At 40.6% G+C, this 21,512-nt stretch overlaps 1 protein-coding gene across 1 annotated transcript in view; it reads right to left on the bottom strand.

Moving 5' to 3' along the window:
* LOC111145030 (thrombospondin type 1 domain containing 7B) overlaps positions 1-21,512 on the bottom strand; it is a 724,800-nt gene that overhangs the window by 381,583 nt on the left and 321,705 nt on the right. Inside the window, exons 7-8 of the mRNA XM_022499648.1 lie at positions 2,360-2,551; positions 196-430 (exon numbers count right to left, since the gene is read on the bottom strand). Of these exons, the coding sequence (XP_022355356.1) occupies positions 196-430; positions 2,360-2,551 (427 nt within the window). The remainder of the gene's footprint in view (positions 1-195; positions 431-2,359; positions 2,552-21,512) is intronic.

Below are 21,512 nucleotides of genomic sequence, written 5' to 3' on the forward strand. Positions count from 1 at the left end.
GTACTGAGATGGGGTTAAGAAAATGTTGGATTACTCAAACAGATTCATTATTTGTGGGCCACACTTACTTTCCACTGGCTAATGCATGTATTGTAACCTTACTAATGATCAATATTATAACTCTACCTTTGTTTTTGAGAGATATATTCTAGTCTTTAAGAGTCAAACGCACTTTCAATAAGTTATTGGAGATACCTTTTGGCCATCACTTGTCCCACGTGATTCTTGACACAAAAGACCCTCCGTGTCTGAATGCCCACACCACATGTAGCTTCTCCAGTCCAGCCAATGGTTGCATTAAGAGCAGTTACCAATGTGTCTTCAGAACAGGGGCCCCAAGGTAATGTCTCCCAGTAGAGCTGCATACAGGAATGGTCATTGCATGAACGATATTCTTGGAGGGCCTGATTAGGGGGACATGGTTTTCCACCTGTGAAAATCAAAATCCAAAAGAATACATAGTTGTTGCTGTTGTTATTACCAGGTTGCTATTGTTATGTCGTTCTTATTTTTGCTGCTTTTGCTGTTTTTTTTTTTTTTTTAAAGATTTTATTTATTTATTTGACAGACAGAGATCACAAGTAGGCAGAGAGGCAGGCAGAGAGAGAGAGAGGAGGAAGCAGGCTCCCCGCCAAGGAGAGAACCCGATGTGGGTCTCGATCCCAGGACCCCGGGATCATGACCTGAGCTGACGGCAGAGGCTTTAACCCTCTGAGCCACCCAGGCGCCCTTGTTTTTGCTGTTTTAATGGTCCGGAAAGATGGTATTTTTGACACAGGATTCCAAAGGCTTGGTGTCTGTACCCTTCTGCCCACTCTAGGGCCATGGCCCTTTTGTCCTGAGTACAATCAGAAGGCAATATCTTTCACTTTTCCCTCCTAATAGGCAGCAGTATACACGGATTAGACCAAAAACAAAAACAGGAACAACAACAACAAAAGACAGATTCCATTTCCCACCTTTGCATTATGTATCTCTGAGATAAACTCCAAAGAAATCTGCTTTTATTTTAGTAACATGATGACTACATAGATTAGTCAGTTAGATACAGTAGCCATGACCTTGAAGTGATATCAGGTCAAATATACATACTTACACACACATTACCTGTACCTGGCCTATTTTTCCTAAGAGAGCATTATTTTTCTCAGAGAATCATTTCAAAACACCCACTCTCCATCAAGCAATGCATTTTACTGCAATTTGAGAAATCCAGAAGTGTCTCTTAAAGTTTGGCAGAAGAGAGCCCATCCTTACACTCTGAAATAATACCTGACAATGTGTTATCCACTGGCAGGGAGACCAGACAGATGTGCATCCTTACACTCCTGGGTGAGTCAGAAAATCAAAATTCATTACTGTCTTTTCTTTCACATTTTTATATCCATGTAAAAACTGGCATTTATCTAAAGTATTGATTTTTTTCCTACTCTTCCACCCTATGATGTTTTATTCAGTGGGCCAAATGCTCAAAAAGATTTGTGACCTTGGTTTTGTTATTCTTGTTATTTTTTTCCCATTAAATACTACTGACTTTTTTCTCCTTCCAGAAATATAAAAGACAAGAGCGGGAAGCAACTGCACTTTAAGAATATGAAAATCATCATTCATCTTGACCCTGGCCCCATTTTTCAGGATCACAGAACAGAATCTTGTTTCAAAAGGAGCTCCTCACAGCCAGTGGCCACACTATCCTGATGTTCTAACTGAGCCATAGGCAGACAAAGCCAAGGGAGAGCCTGAAAGAAAGGACACATGTGTCTGGGGACAGGGACCATTGCTATACATGATAGAAACAGCTGCTCCTCCAATTTGTTCTGATGTCACCCGAGTACATTTCCATAGCACATTTTAGCTTCTTCAAAGCCATTTTCAGAGCCTTCATCTTCTTCCCTCTCACAACACGCCAGCATGACAGAACAAAAAATCAGGCCAACGTTAGTGGCAGTTCCTGGTCAAGAAGCCATATCTCTTGATTCCTCGTTTGCAGCCCTTTTTACCAGACATATTCCAATTATATTCCCAAATGTATGAGCCATCTGAAGCTGGATGTGTGTCAGTCAAACCTTGTTTTTTTATCCCAAAGAAGGTGTAATGAAAAGTAACATCCATCTGACTGCCATGGCCTATACATAAGTTTGGGCTAAGATAGTTCATGTAAATACAGTACTCAGTCTAGAGTAACCAGAGGATTAAAGAGAAAAGGCATGCATAGAAATGAGACTAAATTTTGATTCCGGCAATAGACCTATCACCTGTATGTGGCTACTTCCACAATATGACTTTCTCAGTTGCCTACTAGAAAAAAAATAAGAACTAGGCAATTGACTCCACTGTTGAACCCCTTACTATTACTCACCTTCTCCCGCCAATGCTAGGATAGTCCTTGACCTGGTCTGTTTCCCATCTGAGTTTTTATTTGAACAAGACTGGGAACAAGATGACCACTCTGTCCACTCGCTCAGCACACAATCCATTCGGCAGGGAATTTCACAAGCCATCCTTTCAGGAGGCGGGGATGCTGGGCAGAGACTCCCTGATACATCTTCTCCTGTAATCAACCAGGTTGAGACAGATGCTGATTAATGCACAGTTAAGGACAGTTAAGGAACATTTAGGTGTGTTGCTTCCTCTGTTACTTCACTGTAGCCGAGAGGACTTCACCTGGTGTCTAAACCAATAAAGTGTGAAAAATGATGGCTTCTTCAGCAATTCATAATATTTACGTCGAGGAAAACTGCCAGGAGATCACTTGGCATTTAGAAAGGTAGATGCCACAGCAAAACTCTCATTTGTCATCCTTCACAAGGACAAAATGGGCTTCTTCCAGGAACAATTAAGCCATGGATGACTACGGATGGACATGATTGACCTTGTATTGACAACCATGTGTAATAAGTATACGTGTTTCTGCAAAACAGGCACCAGAGTAGTCTGTTGGTATGCAAACCTCAATTTATGTTGAACATTCTCTCCTATGCTATAAATAGTTACATCATTCTAATTATCCATAGTGTGTTTTTTATCTCCAAAACTGTAACTTTAGGCAAAGTTATCACATGATGGTTCTTTTGTTCTGTTTGGACCTCATGGTAAATAATACCAAACCAAAGTGGAAAGGGACATGTGGTTAAAATTATATAATGTTGACACAAAAGTTGAAAGCCCAAATGAAATTTTCCATAATACATTTATTAGTCCCCCTCTGAATGACCTGATGAATTACTCAAATGAAAACACACACACATATATATTTAATAATGGGGGGTAGTTTTGTTTGTTTGTTTGTTCACAATGAACAGATGTTAAGACTAAAGGGATCATATCTAAGTTACTTTTCTATATCTCAAATAACTATAATAATTTTAAAAATTCTCTTTTAGGTTATTTACTTCCTATTCTTATAATCCTAGTGTTACTCTTCATGAATAATAGTTCAACTCTTAGTATTTGCCCTGTTCACTCTCACCTCATAAAAACAGAAGACACGAAGAATAATGATGTCATTTATAGTTTGAAGTAACAACACAGAGTATGGAATGGCATCTACAGGAAAGAGGGAATTTTATCTCTGTGACTTTACACCCGTGGAATTCTCCTGTCATAATCTGCTTGATGCAAAATAATAACTAATGTTTATGGGGCATCTCCTCTATGGCAGGCACTATCCTTGTAAGAAGCTCTTGGAGGCAGGTATAACCCATTTTGTTTTATAGACTAGGAGTCAGTGGTTCTGGAAGGAAAACTTGCTCAGGGTCACACAGGCCTGAGTTGGGAATCAAATTAAAACTTTCTGAATCCAAAACTTCTGCTTTTCCCATTAACCACATTGTGTCTAATTCCAAGGAGATGGATATTCCTTTGCTGAGGAAGTAAATAAAACCAGCCGACAGTGAGCAAGACTGCCTGGAGGAGAAGACAGTACACTGTTAATATCTGCATTCATATTTGTAAATGAGGCCAGGCTCATTGCCCCTGAGGTACAAATAAAACTTTTCAAGCATATTATGAGAAGTAATAGAGATTCTAGCAGATAATCAAGCTGAAAGACCAGTCCCAACCATTCTCTTTTCAGTCTTAATCCATTTTCAGGTTGAGTCCACACTGTATTTTATACATATATGCACATGCACACAGATGGTCTTCCTCTGCCACACACACACACACACACACACACACACACACACCCTAACATGGCTGAGGAATGGTGCTTTCCCAAGAACAGAAGCAAGGAGACCAAACAAATGCCCAACCTGCATCTAATCAAAAGTCAATTTTCACATTTGTGAATATTATTAATATTCATAATATTATACAAAGCTTTTCTTTAAGATTTTATACAAAGCTTTTTAAGATTTTACTTATTTGAAAGAGAGATCACAAGTAGGCAGAGAGTCAGGCAGAGAGAGGGGGAAGCAGGCTCCCTGCCAAGCAGACAGCCCGATGCGGGGTTCAATCCCAGGACCCTGAGATCATGACCTGAGCTGAAGGCAGAGGCTCAACCCACTGAGCCACCGGGTGCCCCTACAAAGCATTTTAAAGCAGTATCTGGAAAAAAAAAAAAAAAAAAAAAATCACTTTAAAGCAATATTTGGCAAAGCACTTTTTTTTTGGTGAATAATAGGCATTAGTAGGGTTCTTACAAAAAACTGAAAGAAAAGTGTGAATACTGAGTTAAAACAGTAAAGTTGGTCTCACTACTGAAGAACTACTCAGAGTGTTGAAAATGCCAATGTACAGTGTAAATTTCCTAGGGTGGTAAAGGTGGGTAGTGTTTTTGGCCTTACTGGACCAGTGACCATCCTTTTTTGAGAATAATATCTCCTAGAAGTGGTATTTTTATGAATATGTTTTCAGAAAACCAAGCCTTCAAGAGTTATACAAATATCAAATACTATTTGATGAATATGTATTATGTCCAAGGCATATGATGAGGAAAAAATTGACAAAGATACTATTATTTACCCCCCTCAAGTTCATGATTCATAACAGAGATGAGCTATAAACATATACAGAGAAAACTTAGTCCAAAGTAAATGCCAAATTCCAAAGATGTGTTTCCAACAGAAAATACTATAGTAGCTCAGGGAAGAGAAGGTCCTCTGGGGTCTAACATGATAGCAGAAGGCTTTCAACAAGGAAAAACAGAATGGTAGAAACTTGGTGGAAATGAAAGAGGCTACTTCAGGCAATGAAAGTACCAACAAAAGTAGGGTGGTAGGAAAATACAATGTATTCAGAAGACAATAGGGAAGCTGCCAGAAGAGAAGAGGAAATCCACTTTGGAAGAGTGATTTGACATTAAATTATGAATGACTTAGACACACAACTTCTGTCATATTTCTGCCTTCCTTAAATTCCCAGTTGCTCAGGTTTGCCATGACCCAAATTTAACACCCGCTGCAATCAACATTCAGCACCCTCAGTATTCATGTCAGGAGCTCAAATGCTTTTTAAAATCTAAGCTTTCATATCAACTGATATACCTATTTCCTCAGTGCAGTTAAATGTCAATAATCCCACCAACATTTTGATAGCTTGTCTATACAGGCTAATTCATACATGGGAGCAAACAGATGAAATTTTCTTTATGGAAACCAAACCACTAGTCATAAGCAGGGTCTTTAATTTGTGAGTGAACTGCACAACGGGATCCTAGTTACAAAGTGTCCTAGCTGTATACAGTTAAGTGTTTACAGGCAAATCCTAAAAACAAAATAAAAATAAAAGTAAAAATAAATGAAGGGGAATCCTAGCACCACTTATCCTCTTGAGTATGTCATCTAACTTTCTGGAACCTCAGTTATTTCATCTGTAATAAAGAAATAAAAACACTTTTCAGAGATATTCTAAGGATTATAAATCATTTATGCAACATACATAACAAGGCTTCTAGCATATGGGACAGCTCTCAAAATACACAAAGCTTTAAAAAAAAAAACCTGTTGTTTTCAAAGATGTAAGCCACAAAACCTAATGGTCTTCTTTATCTGAAAAATCTAGAGATTTATGTCACTGCCATGGAAAGCACTTGCTTTGCCACTCATATATGTGTACAAATAACCACCAACAGCTTCACAGGCTGGTTCAAATAAACTATAAAAACTATTTATAATTATCCAGATCATTTTACTTATATGGCTGGTGAATCTAAACCATTTAAGAGCCAAAAATAAAGCACTTGAGCCTGAATAACCTCATCTGCCCATCCACATCAGTATAATTACCTTCCCATTGTAGAGAGAGAATCCATCTCAAAAGAAGAGCGTTTATACTTTCCTGTTTTCATTTTCTCGGATGGATCAATGAGACCAACTGAAATCTCAGGCAAGCATGGAAAATAAAGTGGCACATGGGACAGAAACTTAGCCATTAATAGTGATTTCCACAAGCTCTGATAATCTAATGTCATAATAAAATAGAATATATTTAAGAGGGAAATTGAATTCATCTTTCAAGAAGACTGTGAAATTGCTTCCAGCCCTCATCAGCTTCCCTAGGATCAATAATGACAAACTCCGCATTCTCTCCTCATGGAGTAGATGTATTTAAACCAATTGTGACTCTGAGAATATGGGATGTGATACTGCTTCAACGTGGCCACTCTATTTTTTTTTTTAATAATTTAATATTGTGAAATTCACATTATGTACAATTAACCACTTTAGAGTAAACACTTCAGTAACATTTAGTAAAGCACAATGTTGTGCTACCACTACCTCTATCTGGTTTCAAAACATTTTCTTCACTCCAAAATAAAACCGTTTACCCATTAAGCATTTTCTCTCCATTACCCCCTCCTCTTCTCATACTCTGGCAGGCACCAAGTTATGTTCTGTCTCTACAGATTTATTTCTTTTGAGCATTCTGTATTAATAGAATTATATATACTGACCTTTTGTGTCTGGCTTTATTCACTTACCCTAATATTTTGCAGGCTCATCCATGTTGTACCATATACACTATTTTATTCCATTTTATGATGGAATAATATTCCATTGTATGTATATGCCACAATTCCTTTATCCATTCATCTGTTGATGAACATCTTTTGGCTATTGTGAATAGTGCTGTTATGAACATGCTTATATATGTACTTGTTTGCTTGCCTGTTTTCAATTATTTTCAGTATATGCCCAGGAGTAAAATTTCACGGTCATATTGATCACTCAGTTTTGTTTGTGTTTCTGAGGACTGTGGCATAGATGGCCAGATGACTAGATCTTGGCCATAGTTCACACTATTGTCCTCTGTCTTCCCATTTCTAGCTAAAAGCAAAAGTACTTAGATGAAGGAAAGATTCCTGAACATATGAATATGCTCACAATGTTCTTTTTTCCAGTTCAAATACTACTTACAATATAAAGAGCTCATGCAAACTCAACAGCTACTGGTCAAGCAACCATCTAAATTTAATGCTAATAAGGTATCAGAGTTTGGGTTTCTCACAGCAAACTAGTATTCAAACTATACCTATGCTATAATACTACATCCTATAACATTCTTTGTTTTGCGATCACTAAGGAATTAGAATTTAATATTGCGAAGTACCATCTATCTTTTATATTTTTTAAGATCTATCCATTTCTTTTAGAGAGAGAAAGCAAGAGGAGGGAGGGGGAGAGAGAGAGAGAGAGAGAGAGAGAGAGAGCGAGCATGAGTGGGGGGTGGGGCAGAATGAGAGGGAGCGAGAGAATCTCAAGCAGACTCCCTGCTGAGTGCAGAGCCCAACAAGAGGCCTGACCTCATGACTCTGAGATCCTGACCTGAGCTGAAATCAAGTTGGACACTCAACTGACTGAGTCGTCCAGGCGCCCCTATCTTTTATAATAACAGAACAAACAACTATAATTCTTAGTTTTCTCACCTATATTATGTGTACAAGAAGAGAAAGGATTATAAACAAAATGGAGGGAGGAAAGAGAAACTCAGCTATTCACAAATATACAGTACAATGTGGAAAGTGGACCAACATTTGTCATTATACAAACTTCAAACTATCTTGCTCTCCCCCAGATAATGTACTCTGGGTACTTTATTGATATTTTTTCTTGATATTATTATACTACCTATGGAAAATAATGAAACAGTTATTGAAAATACTCTACATGTCATAAAATTTTATGTCCTATTTAAATCTCAGAAAAGAATGCCAATAAATGTTGATTAAATGCTTGCCAACAGCTGAATAAGATATCAACAGATAATACATGGCAAATTTACTGGAATTGATATGCACTTAATTTCATTTTTAAATTTAAACGTTACTTTCTTAAAGGTAAGCAGCCCCTGGCCACTTCTGGAATGAGACCTTAATCAGGTAAGGAAATGTTTCTATTTCAAAACAATAAAAGATAAAATAAAAGCTAAGGGCTAAGCAGAATCTATGTGCACCAATGCAATCCCCACAACACAATGACTGTTTCTGCTTCCTCCTTTCACAATTTGAAACATATTTGTCTACCTAGTTAACACATAAAGGAAGATGAAGAACCCCACTGTTAGGTATTATCAGGGTCCTAATAATAAAAACAACAGCAACTTCCATAAAATAACATCAGCATCTGATATTTGAGAAGGCACAGAGCATATTATACTCTGTGCCAACCACATTAATGTAGGGGTTTATTGAATATTCAGAGTAACATCATTAGTTAGGTACCACCGTTATACCTGAGACACAGGAAGGTTTAAAAAAAAAAAAAAAAAAGTCATATAGCTAGTAAGCATCTGAACTGGAACTAGACATTACAAAGTATATTCTTATCTACGATGCTGATTGCATCCTGGTGCCAATCTCACATGTGCACTCCTCATCACATTCCTTCTGGCCGATGCCAAAACATAAAGAAGGGATAGTACACAACCCAGTGTCCGTCAACCCATAAATTTAGTATTAGAAAGAATAAGCCCAAAGGGGTGGGCACCTTGATCATCTGAGAATTGCATTATAGGTGGGGCAGAATACAGCAATCCTTTGCAAAAATGGAAACCATAAGCAGATTAAAACAAACAAACAAACAAACAAAAAAGCTCAGAATGGAAGAATGGTAGAATAAGAATGCAAGACCAGATACGAAGAGGAAAATAGGGACACACAGCAAAAACAGTATAATATATGGTTAGATAAATAAATAACATAGACACAAGCTAAAACAAGATATATAATAATGATGTAAGGATACTCACAAAGTTAAAAAGAAACAATAAAACTCTAATAGCTAATAAAAGAGGAAAAAAGAAAACGTAAAAGCAAAGGCTAAGATGAATGGGTGCACTCAAAAGAACCTGTAAGAAATAATAACAGCTAAAAATAAGAAGACAATACTTCTGAGGTAAATATGTTTAAGGAAGCCAGAAGTTAACTACATGGCAGGTAAGCTGCTTGTCCAGGATCCTAACAGAGAAGCCATATGAAGTTCCCCAGCATATAATAACGTCATCAGAGCAGCTAACACTTTGATTGCTTCGAATGTGCCCAGCACAATCTCATATTTTACAGGTCGTTATTAACTCATGTAATCCTCAAAGCATTAATAACAGTAAACTCATGCACTGGATGTAATTTATGTCAGTTATTACTCTATGTGATTTTAACATATCAGCTCATTTAAATGTCACAACAATACTATGAGGTAAGAACTATCATTATGTTCATCATACACAAAACAATATTGACCTGACCAAGGACAAAAACACAAGTAAAACAGTAGAGCTTGAATTTGGACCAGGGCAACCTAGTTCCAGAGCCTATTTCTTAAACATGATGCTTTGTTGACACTCATTATCTTCTACCCACTGTCAGGACAAATTATGTATGTTGCTACACAAGGCCTGATCCAGTGGAGTCAGTCAAGCATAGAGGATTATAATAACTTAGGTCACAAGTACCGTGCTAAGTGTTACTCAGGGTGAGAGAAAATTCAAAAGACAGAAACACTGAAGCAAACTAAAATTGCTCAAATAAAAGACAAACAAACTAAAATCTAACAACATGTCTTAGCACCGAAATGTCATATTTCCTTGGGCTTACTCACATGTTCCAGGAGAAAGTAACCACTATTTCATGTGTGTCTGTGAAAGGTTTGGAAATTACTCATTACATCTTAGGTAAGGGGAAAATTTACTATATAGCACTGTTTTTGACATCTACCAAAATTGGACCCTGGAAAATAATGTGTTGTTTTTTTTTTTCTAAAAATGACATCAATTTGTTCACAAGCCCCAATTTCTGGTTGGAAGTCAAAGCTCAGACAGGAGCTGGGAAGGGATGGGGAAACATAAATATATCTATTTAAAATTCCTACTGAAATATTCCCATTGACTTGGTCTTTGTATATCAGTACATAGCTTCTGATTTTCTAGTCCACATACTTCATACTCACCTAGACCTGACTCTAACCTGTTTCTAGCTTTCTGGGGCAGTCAACACTTCCACATCCCACACTGGGGCATACAGGGATTTTGGGATGCCCCCATGTCCTAAATAAGCGCACAGAGACCAGACAGGAAGGGTGGTAGGTGGCTAGCTCTGGTGTCCATTCTGTCCCTAAACATGGTATACCACTGTGTCACAGCTGCAGCCCCATTCCTATATGTGGAATGCAGGGAATGCTGTGTGTGTGCACAGTTACTTCCCAAAGTGTCAAACAAAGGAAAAGTCCCTCTGCTTTTGCTTTCCCTTTAACCTATCTGAGACATCCATAGTTTTAATTTTCACAGCCCAATAATTCATTTGTAAAAGGTGAGAAGGGACAGAGAAACTCTCTTCTGTGTACCTTCTCTTGTTATCTTCCCTAAGGCTTCTCCTTTCTGGCCCAGGAAACTGGCCAGTGTAGAAGTCTGGCTGATGCTAAAGCTGGATGAAGTTCTTTGGCCTCCCATCTTGATATCTACAGGAAGCTATTCAGAATTTACAAAACATTTTTCTCCCATATGCCTGGCTCTTGCATATGAATCCTGGTTTTCAGGAGTATTGTCTCATGTAAAGAGCCTCAAATGCCATTTTGGGGCACTGACTTATACTATCTGTTTTACGTTCACGGGTTAAAAATCTTGATCTTTTGGACACAGTGGATAGCTCAGAAATTAGGGTGTAGGGGGGGTACGGGTCTTGTCCACAGTGAAAAAAAAAAAGGCACAATGTTACATCTCAAAACACAATCTGATGACATTCATTTAGTATGGAAACTCTGTCATGAGAATTTTATAGAGATCCTCTATATTTCTAAAAAGATGAATCCAGAATAATAATAATGGAATATGAATGTAGGACATGCTTCTTCAAAAGGTAAAAACTTGAAGTAAATAAACAGCAATTTGTAAAGAACAGAATATTTGATGAGGAGTTGTGACATCTGGATTTGAGTTCTGACTTAAACACCTAACCAAAATGTGGCCCTAGGAAGCTGTTTGGGTTTTTATAGGCTTCAGATGCCTTGTATAAGTGGTAGGAGGGGCACTGCTATCATCCCAGATTATATTATTCGGTCTGGTGATAGATCAAAGGGGCTAATGTAAAATAATACTTTGGAAATTGCAAAGCATCATTTATATATAATGTGGCTTTTAACTATTGGTGAAAATGGGGATAAAGGATATCCCAAATAGAAAAATGATTTGGATCAAAGATACCATCTCTATTCTCCATCCTAATTTTGTTTCAGCTAGAAAAATAAAAGAGGAACTAAAATGAGTATAAATGCAGAAACAATATTATTCATTTTGTCTCTCTACTTACCTGTCTATTTATATATCTAGCTATTCAGAAAAGGATATGGACCAGCATGAATATGTGGTATACCTTTAGATAGTACTTCAGGTTGTCTAGAAGTTTGCAAGTATTTGAAAATCAGTATTTTTAAGTTAAACTGGGTAAGTTAATAACCTGATAAGAATATATATATATAAGAATGATCATTTTTTTATATAATTAACCTTCAAAAATATAACTTGAATGCCTATAAATAAGAAATGAAATTTATTTAGCTACCTCATTATTATTGCACAATTAAGAGGTTTTCAATTTCTCTGTGACAAATAACACTGCAAAGAATATTCTTGACCAAACATTGATTTCCTAAGAATAAATTTTGAGAAATGGAAAAACAAAGTCAAGGGACATGAACTTCTTTAAGGTACTCACACGAGAAAAGTTGCCTATTTGTGCGTCACAGAACAGTTCTACCAACACAATCATATCCTTGTGCTGTCGCTTTGAGGTCAATTGCTCCCCTGCAATCCTAAAACCTGGAAACCACTGATCTGTTCTTTGACGCTATAGTTTTGCTTCTCCCCACCCCCAGAATGGCATAAAAAAAATGGAATTATATAGCATACAGTCTTTGTAACAAAGTGCATTTGAGAGGCACCATGTTGCTGTTTGTATCAATTAGTTAATTAGCTAATTAATAATCTGAGTAGCATTCCATCGTATGGATGTATCACATTATGTTTATCCATTACCCTTTTGAAGGACATTTGGGTTGTTTCCACATTTTGGTGACTAGAAATAGACTCACATAGGTTTTTGTATGAATGTAAGTTTTCATTTGGGGGACATAATAATTAGGCATTCACTGTAACACTGGGTGATATGAAATGGGTAAGGGTGCAGAGCAATTAGAATCACCATACATTGTTGATGGGAAGGCAAAATGGTATGGCCGTTTTGGAAAATAGCTTGGCGGTTTCTTATAAAATCTGCACTTCATATCACACAGTGTTACAGTGAATGCCTAATTATTTATGTCCCCCAAATGAAAACTACATTCATACAAAAACCTATGTGAATCTACTTCTAATCACGAAAATGTGGAAACCACCCAAACGTCCATATTTTTGGTGTTCTTTGTTTAATTTTCATCATTCTTATAGGGGTACAGTGAGATTACACTGAAATGTTGATTGACATTTTCTTTTTCTTTTTTTTTTTTTAAAGATTTTATTTATTTATTTGACAGAGAGAGATCACAAGTAGATGGAGAGGCAGGCAGAGAGAGAGAGAGAGGAGGAAGCAGGCTCCCCGCTGAGCAGAGAGCCCGATGCGGGACTCGATCCCAGGACCCTGAGATCATGACCCGAGCCGAAGGCAGCAGCCCAACCCACTGAGCCACCCAGGCGCCCCTGATTTACATTTTCTTAATGATTAATGATGTTGAACATGTTTTCATGGGTTCATTTGTCATCTCTATATCTTCATTGGTAAAATGTGTATTCAAATCTTCGACTCATTTTATAATTGGGTTTTGCTGTAAACCACATGTTTGCGTCCCTTCAAAATTCATATCCTTAACCCACAATGTGATGGTATTGGAAGTGGGGCCCTTAGGAGAGAATTAAGCTTAGATTTCCATGACACTGTGACCCTATGAAAAGATTAGTGTCCTTATAAGAAGAAAAAGAGAGAACACATGGTAAAAAGGTGTCTGTCTATAAGCCAAGGAACAGATCCTCACCAGATATGCAAGCATCTTGATCTTGGACTTCCAGAACTGTGAGAAACAAATGTCCATTGTATATAAGCCACCTAATCTGGTTTGCTATAGCAACCAAAGCTGACTAAAACAGGTTGTTTGTTTTCATATTGTTAGGTTTTGAGAGTTCTTTATGAAGTCTTGTATTGAGAGGATGTGACCACTGGTTGGCCAGTGAGCTAGACCAATGCAATCAGAGGCTACCCACTCCCTCCTTATCCTTGGAATATGCAATCCACTTGCTTCCCCTCTCCCAGAGGCTGCCCAAAAACATAGCCTTGAGATACTGATAAGGTGTTGAGACCATCTGGACTGAATTCATGACTGAACCCACTTAAGGCCTCTGTATAAATCTACTCATCTTGTAGCTGCCCCAGACAAGCCTTGTATGTAAGTTCCCTCACTCATTACACGTGCCACCTATCAATCTGGAGTGGCCTGTCTCCTTCTTCAGCCTCTCTCTGCTTTCTGCAAATGGGGACCAGTTTCAGATTGTATTCAGGAAGTTCCCAAGGGGAATGTGAATGGGTCTTAGGAAGTGGAAGCCATGGGGACAATCCCTATTTGCCCACCAACCTCTAGGTAGGGAGGAAGGGCCCATATATTAGATGCTTGTGGACTATTATGAGACAACAGGAGATGCTTTAATGTGCCTGTGTGAGGACCCACACCACGGCGCACTGCAGCACAGAAGGGAAACACAGGGTGCCAGGGCAGGCTGGCCCCGACTGTGCACTGTTCGGCTGGCACTGATGTCCCACTAGAGGCTGCGGCTCGGGTTACAGAGTTGGAGGAAGAGCTGAGGATACAGAAGGACAAATGGCGGTCCGTCCACTGCTCTGCCAGCTTCGGGGCTGGCCAAGAAGCTGGGGGAGCAGGATCATCAGCTGGAGAACTTGGCATGCCCTCCTGCAAAGCTAGGAAGGCAAAAGCTGCTGCAATTCAAGTCCAAGCACCTCCAACAAAGCCTGATTGGGATGCTAAGCAGTGGAATCCCGAGGAAAAGAGGAGAATGAAGAGGGGGATGTTGTGATTGACAGTGAACATGGGAATGTCCCACGTCCACTGACCCCTGATACAAAGGAAAGCAAAAGCAGAGCAACCACCACCCCAGTCAGTGGGGCAGCCCTGATTCAGGAAATACCCCTGACGAGAGATTATATGCCCACTAACCTTGTTGACACATCTGACAAGTTCCCATGAAAAGCCAGGGGAAGTGTCCAGACATGGTTAGTGCAGTTATGGGATACAGGGGGCCATGGCATTACTCAGACAAGGCAGAAAACAGAGGAGAATGTAGCACATCCCCACACATCCCGTCCTCTGGCAGCACCTCCAAGGTACTAGGAGGATTCAAGGTACTCACTCCCTTATACATTGGATTATTCTACCCTGCCAGGAGGCATGGCCCAGTGAGAGAAATCTATAAGGGAGCTACAACAAGTTATTGGGGAGTTAGGAATGGGACACCCTGTCCTGATCAGGCCACATTCACTACAGGAATGAAAGCTAAGATCCTCCAGTCTGCCCCCCAGTACCTGGTATGAGACACTGACATACATGCTGAGCTCAGTTGTAAGACATTTATGATATTGAGCAATCCATTGCTGATCTGGGGGAAAGGGACAAATTCCAGGAATGCACAGGAGCTGTGGAGAAAACCCAAGAGAGAGGGAGTTCGGAATGCCAACAGGCTATCCCACTTGGCGGCAAAGGGTCGGGTAAAAATAACCCTAAAGCAGATATGGTTTGACTTCATTACTGCAGGGCCCTCATGTAAACAGAGAGACTGACAACCTCATGTTGCGTTGGCTGGCCTGTGGAAAGTCTTAAAATCTGCAAAAAATAGTTTACACCTGCTCCATCTACCCCTACCACCCGTGATGCCTGGCTTGCTCCAGCAGAGGCCTCAGAGGTATAGTCCTATTTGGGTTGAGTACTTCCTATGACCTCAGAGAGGAGGCAGACCAAGACTCCCTCCAGGTGCGAGCCATTGGAGGAGACTGGAGACCTCATTTGAAGTTCAGTATTCACTAGTCCTCCAGAAATATACAAAAGGTGACAGGTATGGAGGAGATAGAAGCTGTACATACACAGTGAAACACAACAACCCTCAGAAGTTTTCTGGTCCCTCAGTGCCATCAATAGAAAGGACAAAAATTCACAGTCAGGGAGGTTCTATGACCCTGCAAACTGAACATTCTCTCAACTCAACCCCACCCCATAATGAAGTTTTTATTACTCCAATACCAGAGAATATACTGGGCACTGGGCACTGATATCTTACAGGGCCAAACTCTGCAAACCTGTATCAGTGAATTCCACTTCCAGGGCTAGAATCATCAAACCAGTATGAAGAGGAAATGCCAACTGGAAGCCAGTAAGCCTGCATTTCACCACCCCCCCCCCCCAGCCAAGGAGTGGTAACTGTCACACAATACAAATTGCTTGGGAGCATAAGGAGATTGGAGAAACTGTCCAAGAACTTCTCTGGACAATTGTTGTATGTCCGGTCCATAGTTCTTTCAATAGCCTGGTACAGCTGGTAAGAAACTACCGAGTGTTTTTTGTTTATTTGTTTTTTCCCCCTCAGACTAATAAGAATTGAACAAGGTAACATCCCCTATCCATGAAGCTGTTCCCACCACTGCCACTATTTGAGATGCCTCTGCCAGGGTCATAGGAGTGTGCCATGCTCTGCTGGACTTAGAAAATGCCTTTTCCAAAATACCCCAGGCCATCAGAGGGCCTGGGGTAGCCAGTGACCTCTCCCTGTTCTCCTTCCCCACATTTGTAAAACAGATCCATGACATTGATGATATAATGTTAACAAGTGAAGACGTGCCACTGTGACAGGACACCCTGCTGGCTTTGCTGGTATATCTGTGAGGGAGAGGGTAAGTGGCGAACCCACACAAATTCAAGACCTGGGAACCACCTTAAGGTTTTTGGAAGTCACTAGTCAGATGAGGTGCATGCTGTCCCAGAAGCTGTGACTGATAAAATGCAAGCTCATCGAAGCTCTAAAAATGTGAGTCAGTGCAAGCCTTTATAAAGATTTGGGAGTTTGGGAGGACTTTTATTCTCCACTTGACACAGTGCCTCCCTCTCTTATATCACCTGGGAAAGAAAGGACACAGACAGACTGGGAATTGGAACAGCAACCTGCTTTTGAAAAGATAAAACTCTAATGACATAGATGAGAGCTCTGGGCATCTCTCAATGAAGATACCATTTGAGTTACGTGTGTCCATGACTCTGAAAGCTATGGGTTGGGTACCTTGGTAGAGACAACAAAAGGAGAGAGTGCGCCTAGGCGTTTGCTCCTAGCTCTGGAAGGGATCAAAAACCTGATATGCCCCATAAAGGAAAAGCTCCTAGCTGTGTATCCAGAGCTCCTCCAGGTAGAGCCTCTCTTGAAGGAACAGTGTATCAAGATAAGAACTTCCCTTCCTATCAAGGGTGGGTTGAGAATAGTTCCGTCAACCCACCTCTGCCATGGTTCAAACCCATTTTGATTAAGTGGCAGACCTATTTGGAACAGAGGAGTACCCTGTCTGCCAGCCCACTGTCTCTAGAAATGTGGGTGCTATTATGCCCTGTAGAATGTGTAGATCTTCCAAATGCCACTGTCCTTATTACTGTGGTGGCCCCTGTGGCCTGTAGAGAAGGAGTGGAGTAAATTCCCGCTGATGCCTGCTATACGGATGGGTCCAGTGGGATCAATCCCTTTAACTGTCAGTTGGACTGTTCTAAAGGGATTTGCCCTAAGGTTGGACAATGGGAAGCCAAGAGGTGGATGATTTTATGAATAAACCCTTGTGGGGTCAGGATATGTGGGAAGGCATTTGCCTTCTCCTACAGGAAGCTGAGGCTGTCCTCACTGTCTTCCTCATCCCAGCTCATATGACACTAACACCCCCCAATGATAGAAAGCCACTGTTTTGCTCAGGTCTAAGCCTTAGCAGGTGACATTTCAGTAGACACAGAAGATTAGGTGCACAGAGAGAGTGGCCACCACAGTGCCCAGGTGGATGGCATATTGCCAAGGATGACAGATCACTTTTGAAATACAGTGATTTGATTAATGAAGTAACAGCAGGCCCTATGTGTTCTCAATGACGTCCAAGGCAAGTGCCAAAGAAGTCTGGGGCCATCCACCAGAGTTCCCAACTGATGAGGAACTGGTGAATTGATTATATTGGCCCCAGCCACCCTGAGTGAAGTTACCAAATATGTCCTGGTTTGTGTGGACACGGCATCAGACCGAACCTGAGCTTTCCCTTGTCACCATACAAAGCAGGCTGCCACCATGTGGGGGCCAGAGAAGAGGATCAAGTATGGATGCCACAGACAGTGATCAGGGGCCACATTTTGAAGGCCATAATATGCAAGACTTGGCAAAAGAACATGCCATTAAATAGAGGTTCTTTCTCCCCTACAACCTGTAAGTAGCAGGATTGATAGAAAAAAATGGAATATTAAAACAGCACATTAAATTAATAACAAGTAAGACCACCTTGACTGGGTGAACTGTCCCAAGTACTGTCCCAAGCTTTAATACATTTGAATGATCAACCAGTAGAACCTGTTGTTCCATATGCCTGACTGGGGACCTCCGCTGAGGCACCAAATACCATGAAGGTGTATGGAAGTCTCGGGAAACAGTCATTGCTCCAACTCTCACTGTGGATCAACATGCTGTGTTGCTGACAATACCAAGCCCCATCAGCCAGAGAAAGGAGTTACCTACAGGAATCTGCAATGCAATGGGCGGGTACTTTGTACCCTCTCAGTAAGGGGGAGCTACTCAATCTCCATTGGCATCCCTCTGTCTTGCCATAAGGTGACCTGCTGAAATGCACTACAGCTGGAATGGAACATGCGCCATGGAAGAGGGGAGAAGGAAAGGGTCCTGGTCTAGCTTCCCACACTTAATCCACCTCTTCATGCCTGACAATGCCGCCTCCTCCAGCCAGCGTGTGTGGTGCGCACGACCAGGTCACATTCCTAAAGCTGATGCCCCATTAATATCTAAGAATTAGGCCACAGGTGTAATTTTTATAGAAGAAGAAGACCTTCCTATACAAGTTCCTATTAAATATTTCACTTTTTGCCTTAGACTTCTGCCTCCTATGGTGTCTGGTCACAAGAAGGCACCTGATAGAAATGCTATTTACAGTGGACCCACTGGTATGGCCAACAAAAGAATCCAACAGCTGTTGAGTATGTGGGCAGCTGTCCCTCTCTAGCTTACCAAATTACCACAGTGGTATTGCCACTCCAGGGAGGGGATTGGAAAACCCTAAAGCAATACATTAAGGAAGAACAAGTTACAATTTGTACTCTTTTTTTTTTTAAAGATTTTATTCATTTATTTATTTGACAGAGATCACAAGTAGGCAGAGAGGCAGGCAGAGAGAGAGAAGCAGGCTCCCCACTGAGCAGAGAGCCTGATGCGGGGCTCAATCCCAGGACCTGAGATCATGACCTGAGCTGAAGGCAGAGGCTTTAACCCACTGAGCCACCCAGGTGCCCCTACAATTTGTACTCTTAATTCATCTGATATCACCAATACTGATCGAGAAACCTGTGTCACACACTACCAATAACAGGGTCAATCACTGTCAATCACATTGCACAGGCAGCCCATCAAACTGCTGACCAGAAGCATTCTAAAAACACCACCATCAAAGCCATGGGTGGCTATGCTCAGATTTGGGAAAGGTTCATGTGGCTTAAACCAGGTTATGAACAATGAACACCTGGGTAGCCCTAAGCTGGGAACAGAAAAATCACTCTAGATAGAACCAACTCAACTGTACAAGAAATATGGGATGGCTATCACCAGAACTATATGGTCATTCTGTCATATTAAAGGCTAGTGGCTGGTTTGGCACTGACTGGGATGGCTGCCACGTACTTCTTAAATTAGCTCTGAATGGGACGCAGTGGTGATGTGGCACAAGCCTTTGGCCGTGGCTTCCACCTTCATGTTGGGCTACTGCACCCTGGGTTTTCCCTAGACACAGGAGAGAATCCGCCCCATGTTAACAATCGCCAACTGCCCTCTCCCCAAGGCCAGATAGGAACATTCTGTTTTCTACTGATCTGATCATTGTGTGCCTGCTTTGCCTTCCCAGCCCTGGCCTGGAGAATGTTGCTGCACATATAGAAGCCCTTACTGAATCCGCCGGAGAGCTTTACACCATAGCCAACCAAGTCTGTCATTCCTGAACACTGAAATGCCTCTAATGAGAAAAGCTGTCCTCCCAAACAGAATGACCTTGGACATTATTCTACCCCATAAGGAGGCAACTGTGCTATTCTCTGAACAGAATGTTGTGTGTTCAACCTGAGGACTATGCTAATATATCATCTTTATTAAATCACATGAGGTCACCCTGAGTGATCTGACCCCCAGGCTAGAGGACTTAATAAATCAATGGTTTGGAACAAGGGGCTCTTGGTGGAAATAGCTGTCGCTGATTTTCAAAATCAATGTCTTAAACTATGTTTTCTTTTGCATGTGCCTGTATCATCACAGTGGCATTGGAATCTGCCTCCAATGCAGCCACACTTTTGCCAAAGAAACTATCTACCTCTGTGCTGGTGAAACCCCTCGCTGACTCCTCAGAGCATACTGTTGGGAGTGTGGGGGGCAACATAGTAAGAGCTGGTCACAAGGGATGGAGTCCTGCAGGAAGTCATGGAGAAGTTGTAACTGCTAGGTGACCTGTGACCTGGAACCAGGCAATTAGAGGCTCCTCACCCCCATCCCCTGTCCTTGGAATGTGCATTCTGCTTCCCTTCTTCACTCGCAGGAACCCGAGGACACAGCCTTGAGATGGTGATGTGGTAGTGAGACCACATGGACAGCATATGGGACTGAAACCACTTTAGGAACGCCATATAAATTTTAAGTTTTGGCAGGCAGGTTCAGATATCTCATTCTGCAGCCACCCAAGACAAGCTCTGTATACAATTTCTCTTTGCTTATTAAAAGTGGTACCTACCGACTGGGAATGACTTGCCTCTGTCTCAGGTCTCTCCCTGCCCTATGCTTACTGGGGCCAGTTTCAGATTATACCCAGGAAGCTCCTGGGGTTGCAAACCAACATCTGGATACAAGTTCTTTATCAGACTTGTGATATGCAAATATATTCTCATAGTCTGTGTTTTCTCCCCCATTTTCTTAAGAGTATATTTTGCAAAGCAATTTTTTTAAATTTTTAATTAAAATTTTAATTTTACATCTAATTTATTGACTTTGTCTTCATGGATTTTACTTTGGTGTCATATCCAATTTCCTTCTAAGAAGACAAAAGTTCAAGAAGGAACAGAAAATATGTTTCCTGCTGTAGTCATAAAAGTGAGTTGAAATTTACATACTAGGACCTAAAATTTCGTAATTGTGGATATTGTGACTTCTCTAACTAGCATGCCCTGGTGCATAAGTTTTTCACATTTGGTGCTAAAGCACAGCTTCTCCATGACAAATATTTACTGATATAACTGAGAGTCCAGCATTGTAATATCCTGTGATATAATGGACATTACCTTCTAGCTAAAACAACATTTCTGTCAGAGCCAAACAGTATAATACACAGTCTATGAAGATGGGACTTTGTATTTTTTAACATTGCCTCAAACATTGGACAAAACGTCAAACACAAGTAAGTCTCAATAAATTCTGGATGAAGGAATGAATGAGAAGTACAGGGAAAGATGTTTACTCTATTTAAGGTAAAACTATAACTTACGTTTTTGTAGAAAGCACCCCAACTATACACCTGTGATATAGGTCCATATAGAGACATCAGGCACTAATTGGGAAACAATTCCCAAAAGTCAGGTTTTCAACGCCAACATTAACTGGGAAGCAGTATATCATAATGGACTCTGGAGTCAGACTGCCTGGGTTCATATCCTACCTCTCCCACTAATTTGTCAATACTTGACTTCTCTGAGGTGTCCTCACCTGTACAGTGAGAACTTCTAGTTCACGGATGACTGTGAGGAAACAGTATCTTTTTC

The sequence above is a fragment of the Enhydra lutris genome, unplaced genomic scaffold (assembly GCF_002288905.1).
Source record: "Enhydra lutris kenyoni isolate GAN:26980312 unplaced genomic scaffold, ASM228890v2 scaffoldscaffold1, whole genome shotgun sequence".
NCBI classification, from domain to species: domain Eukaryota; kingdom Metazoa; phylum Chordata; class Mammalia; order Carnivora; family Mustelidae; genus Enhydra; species Enhydra lutris.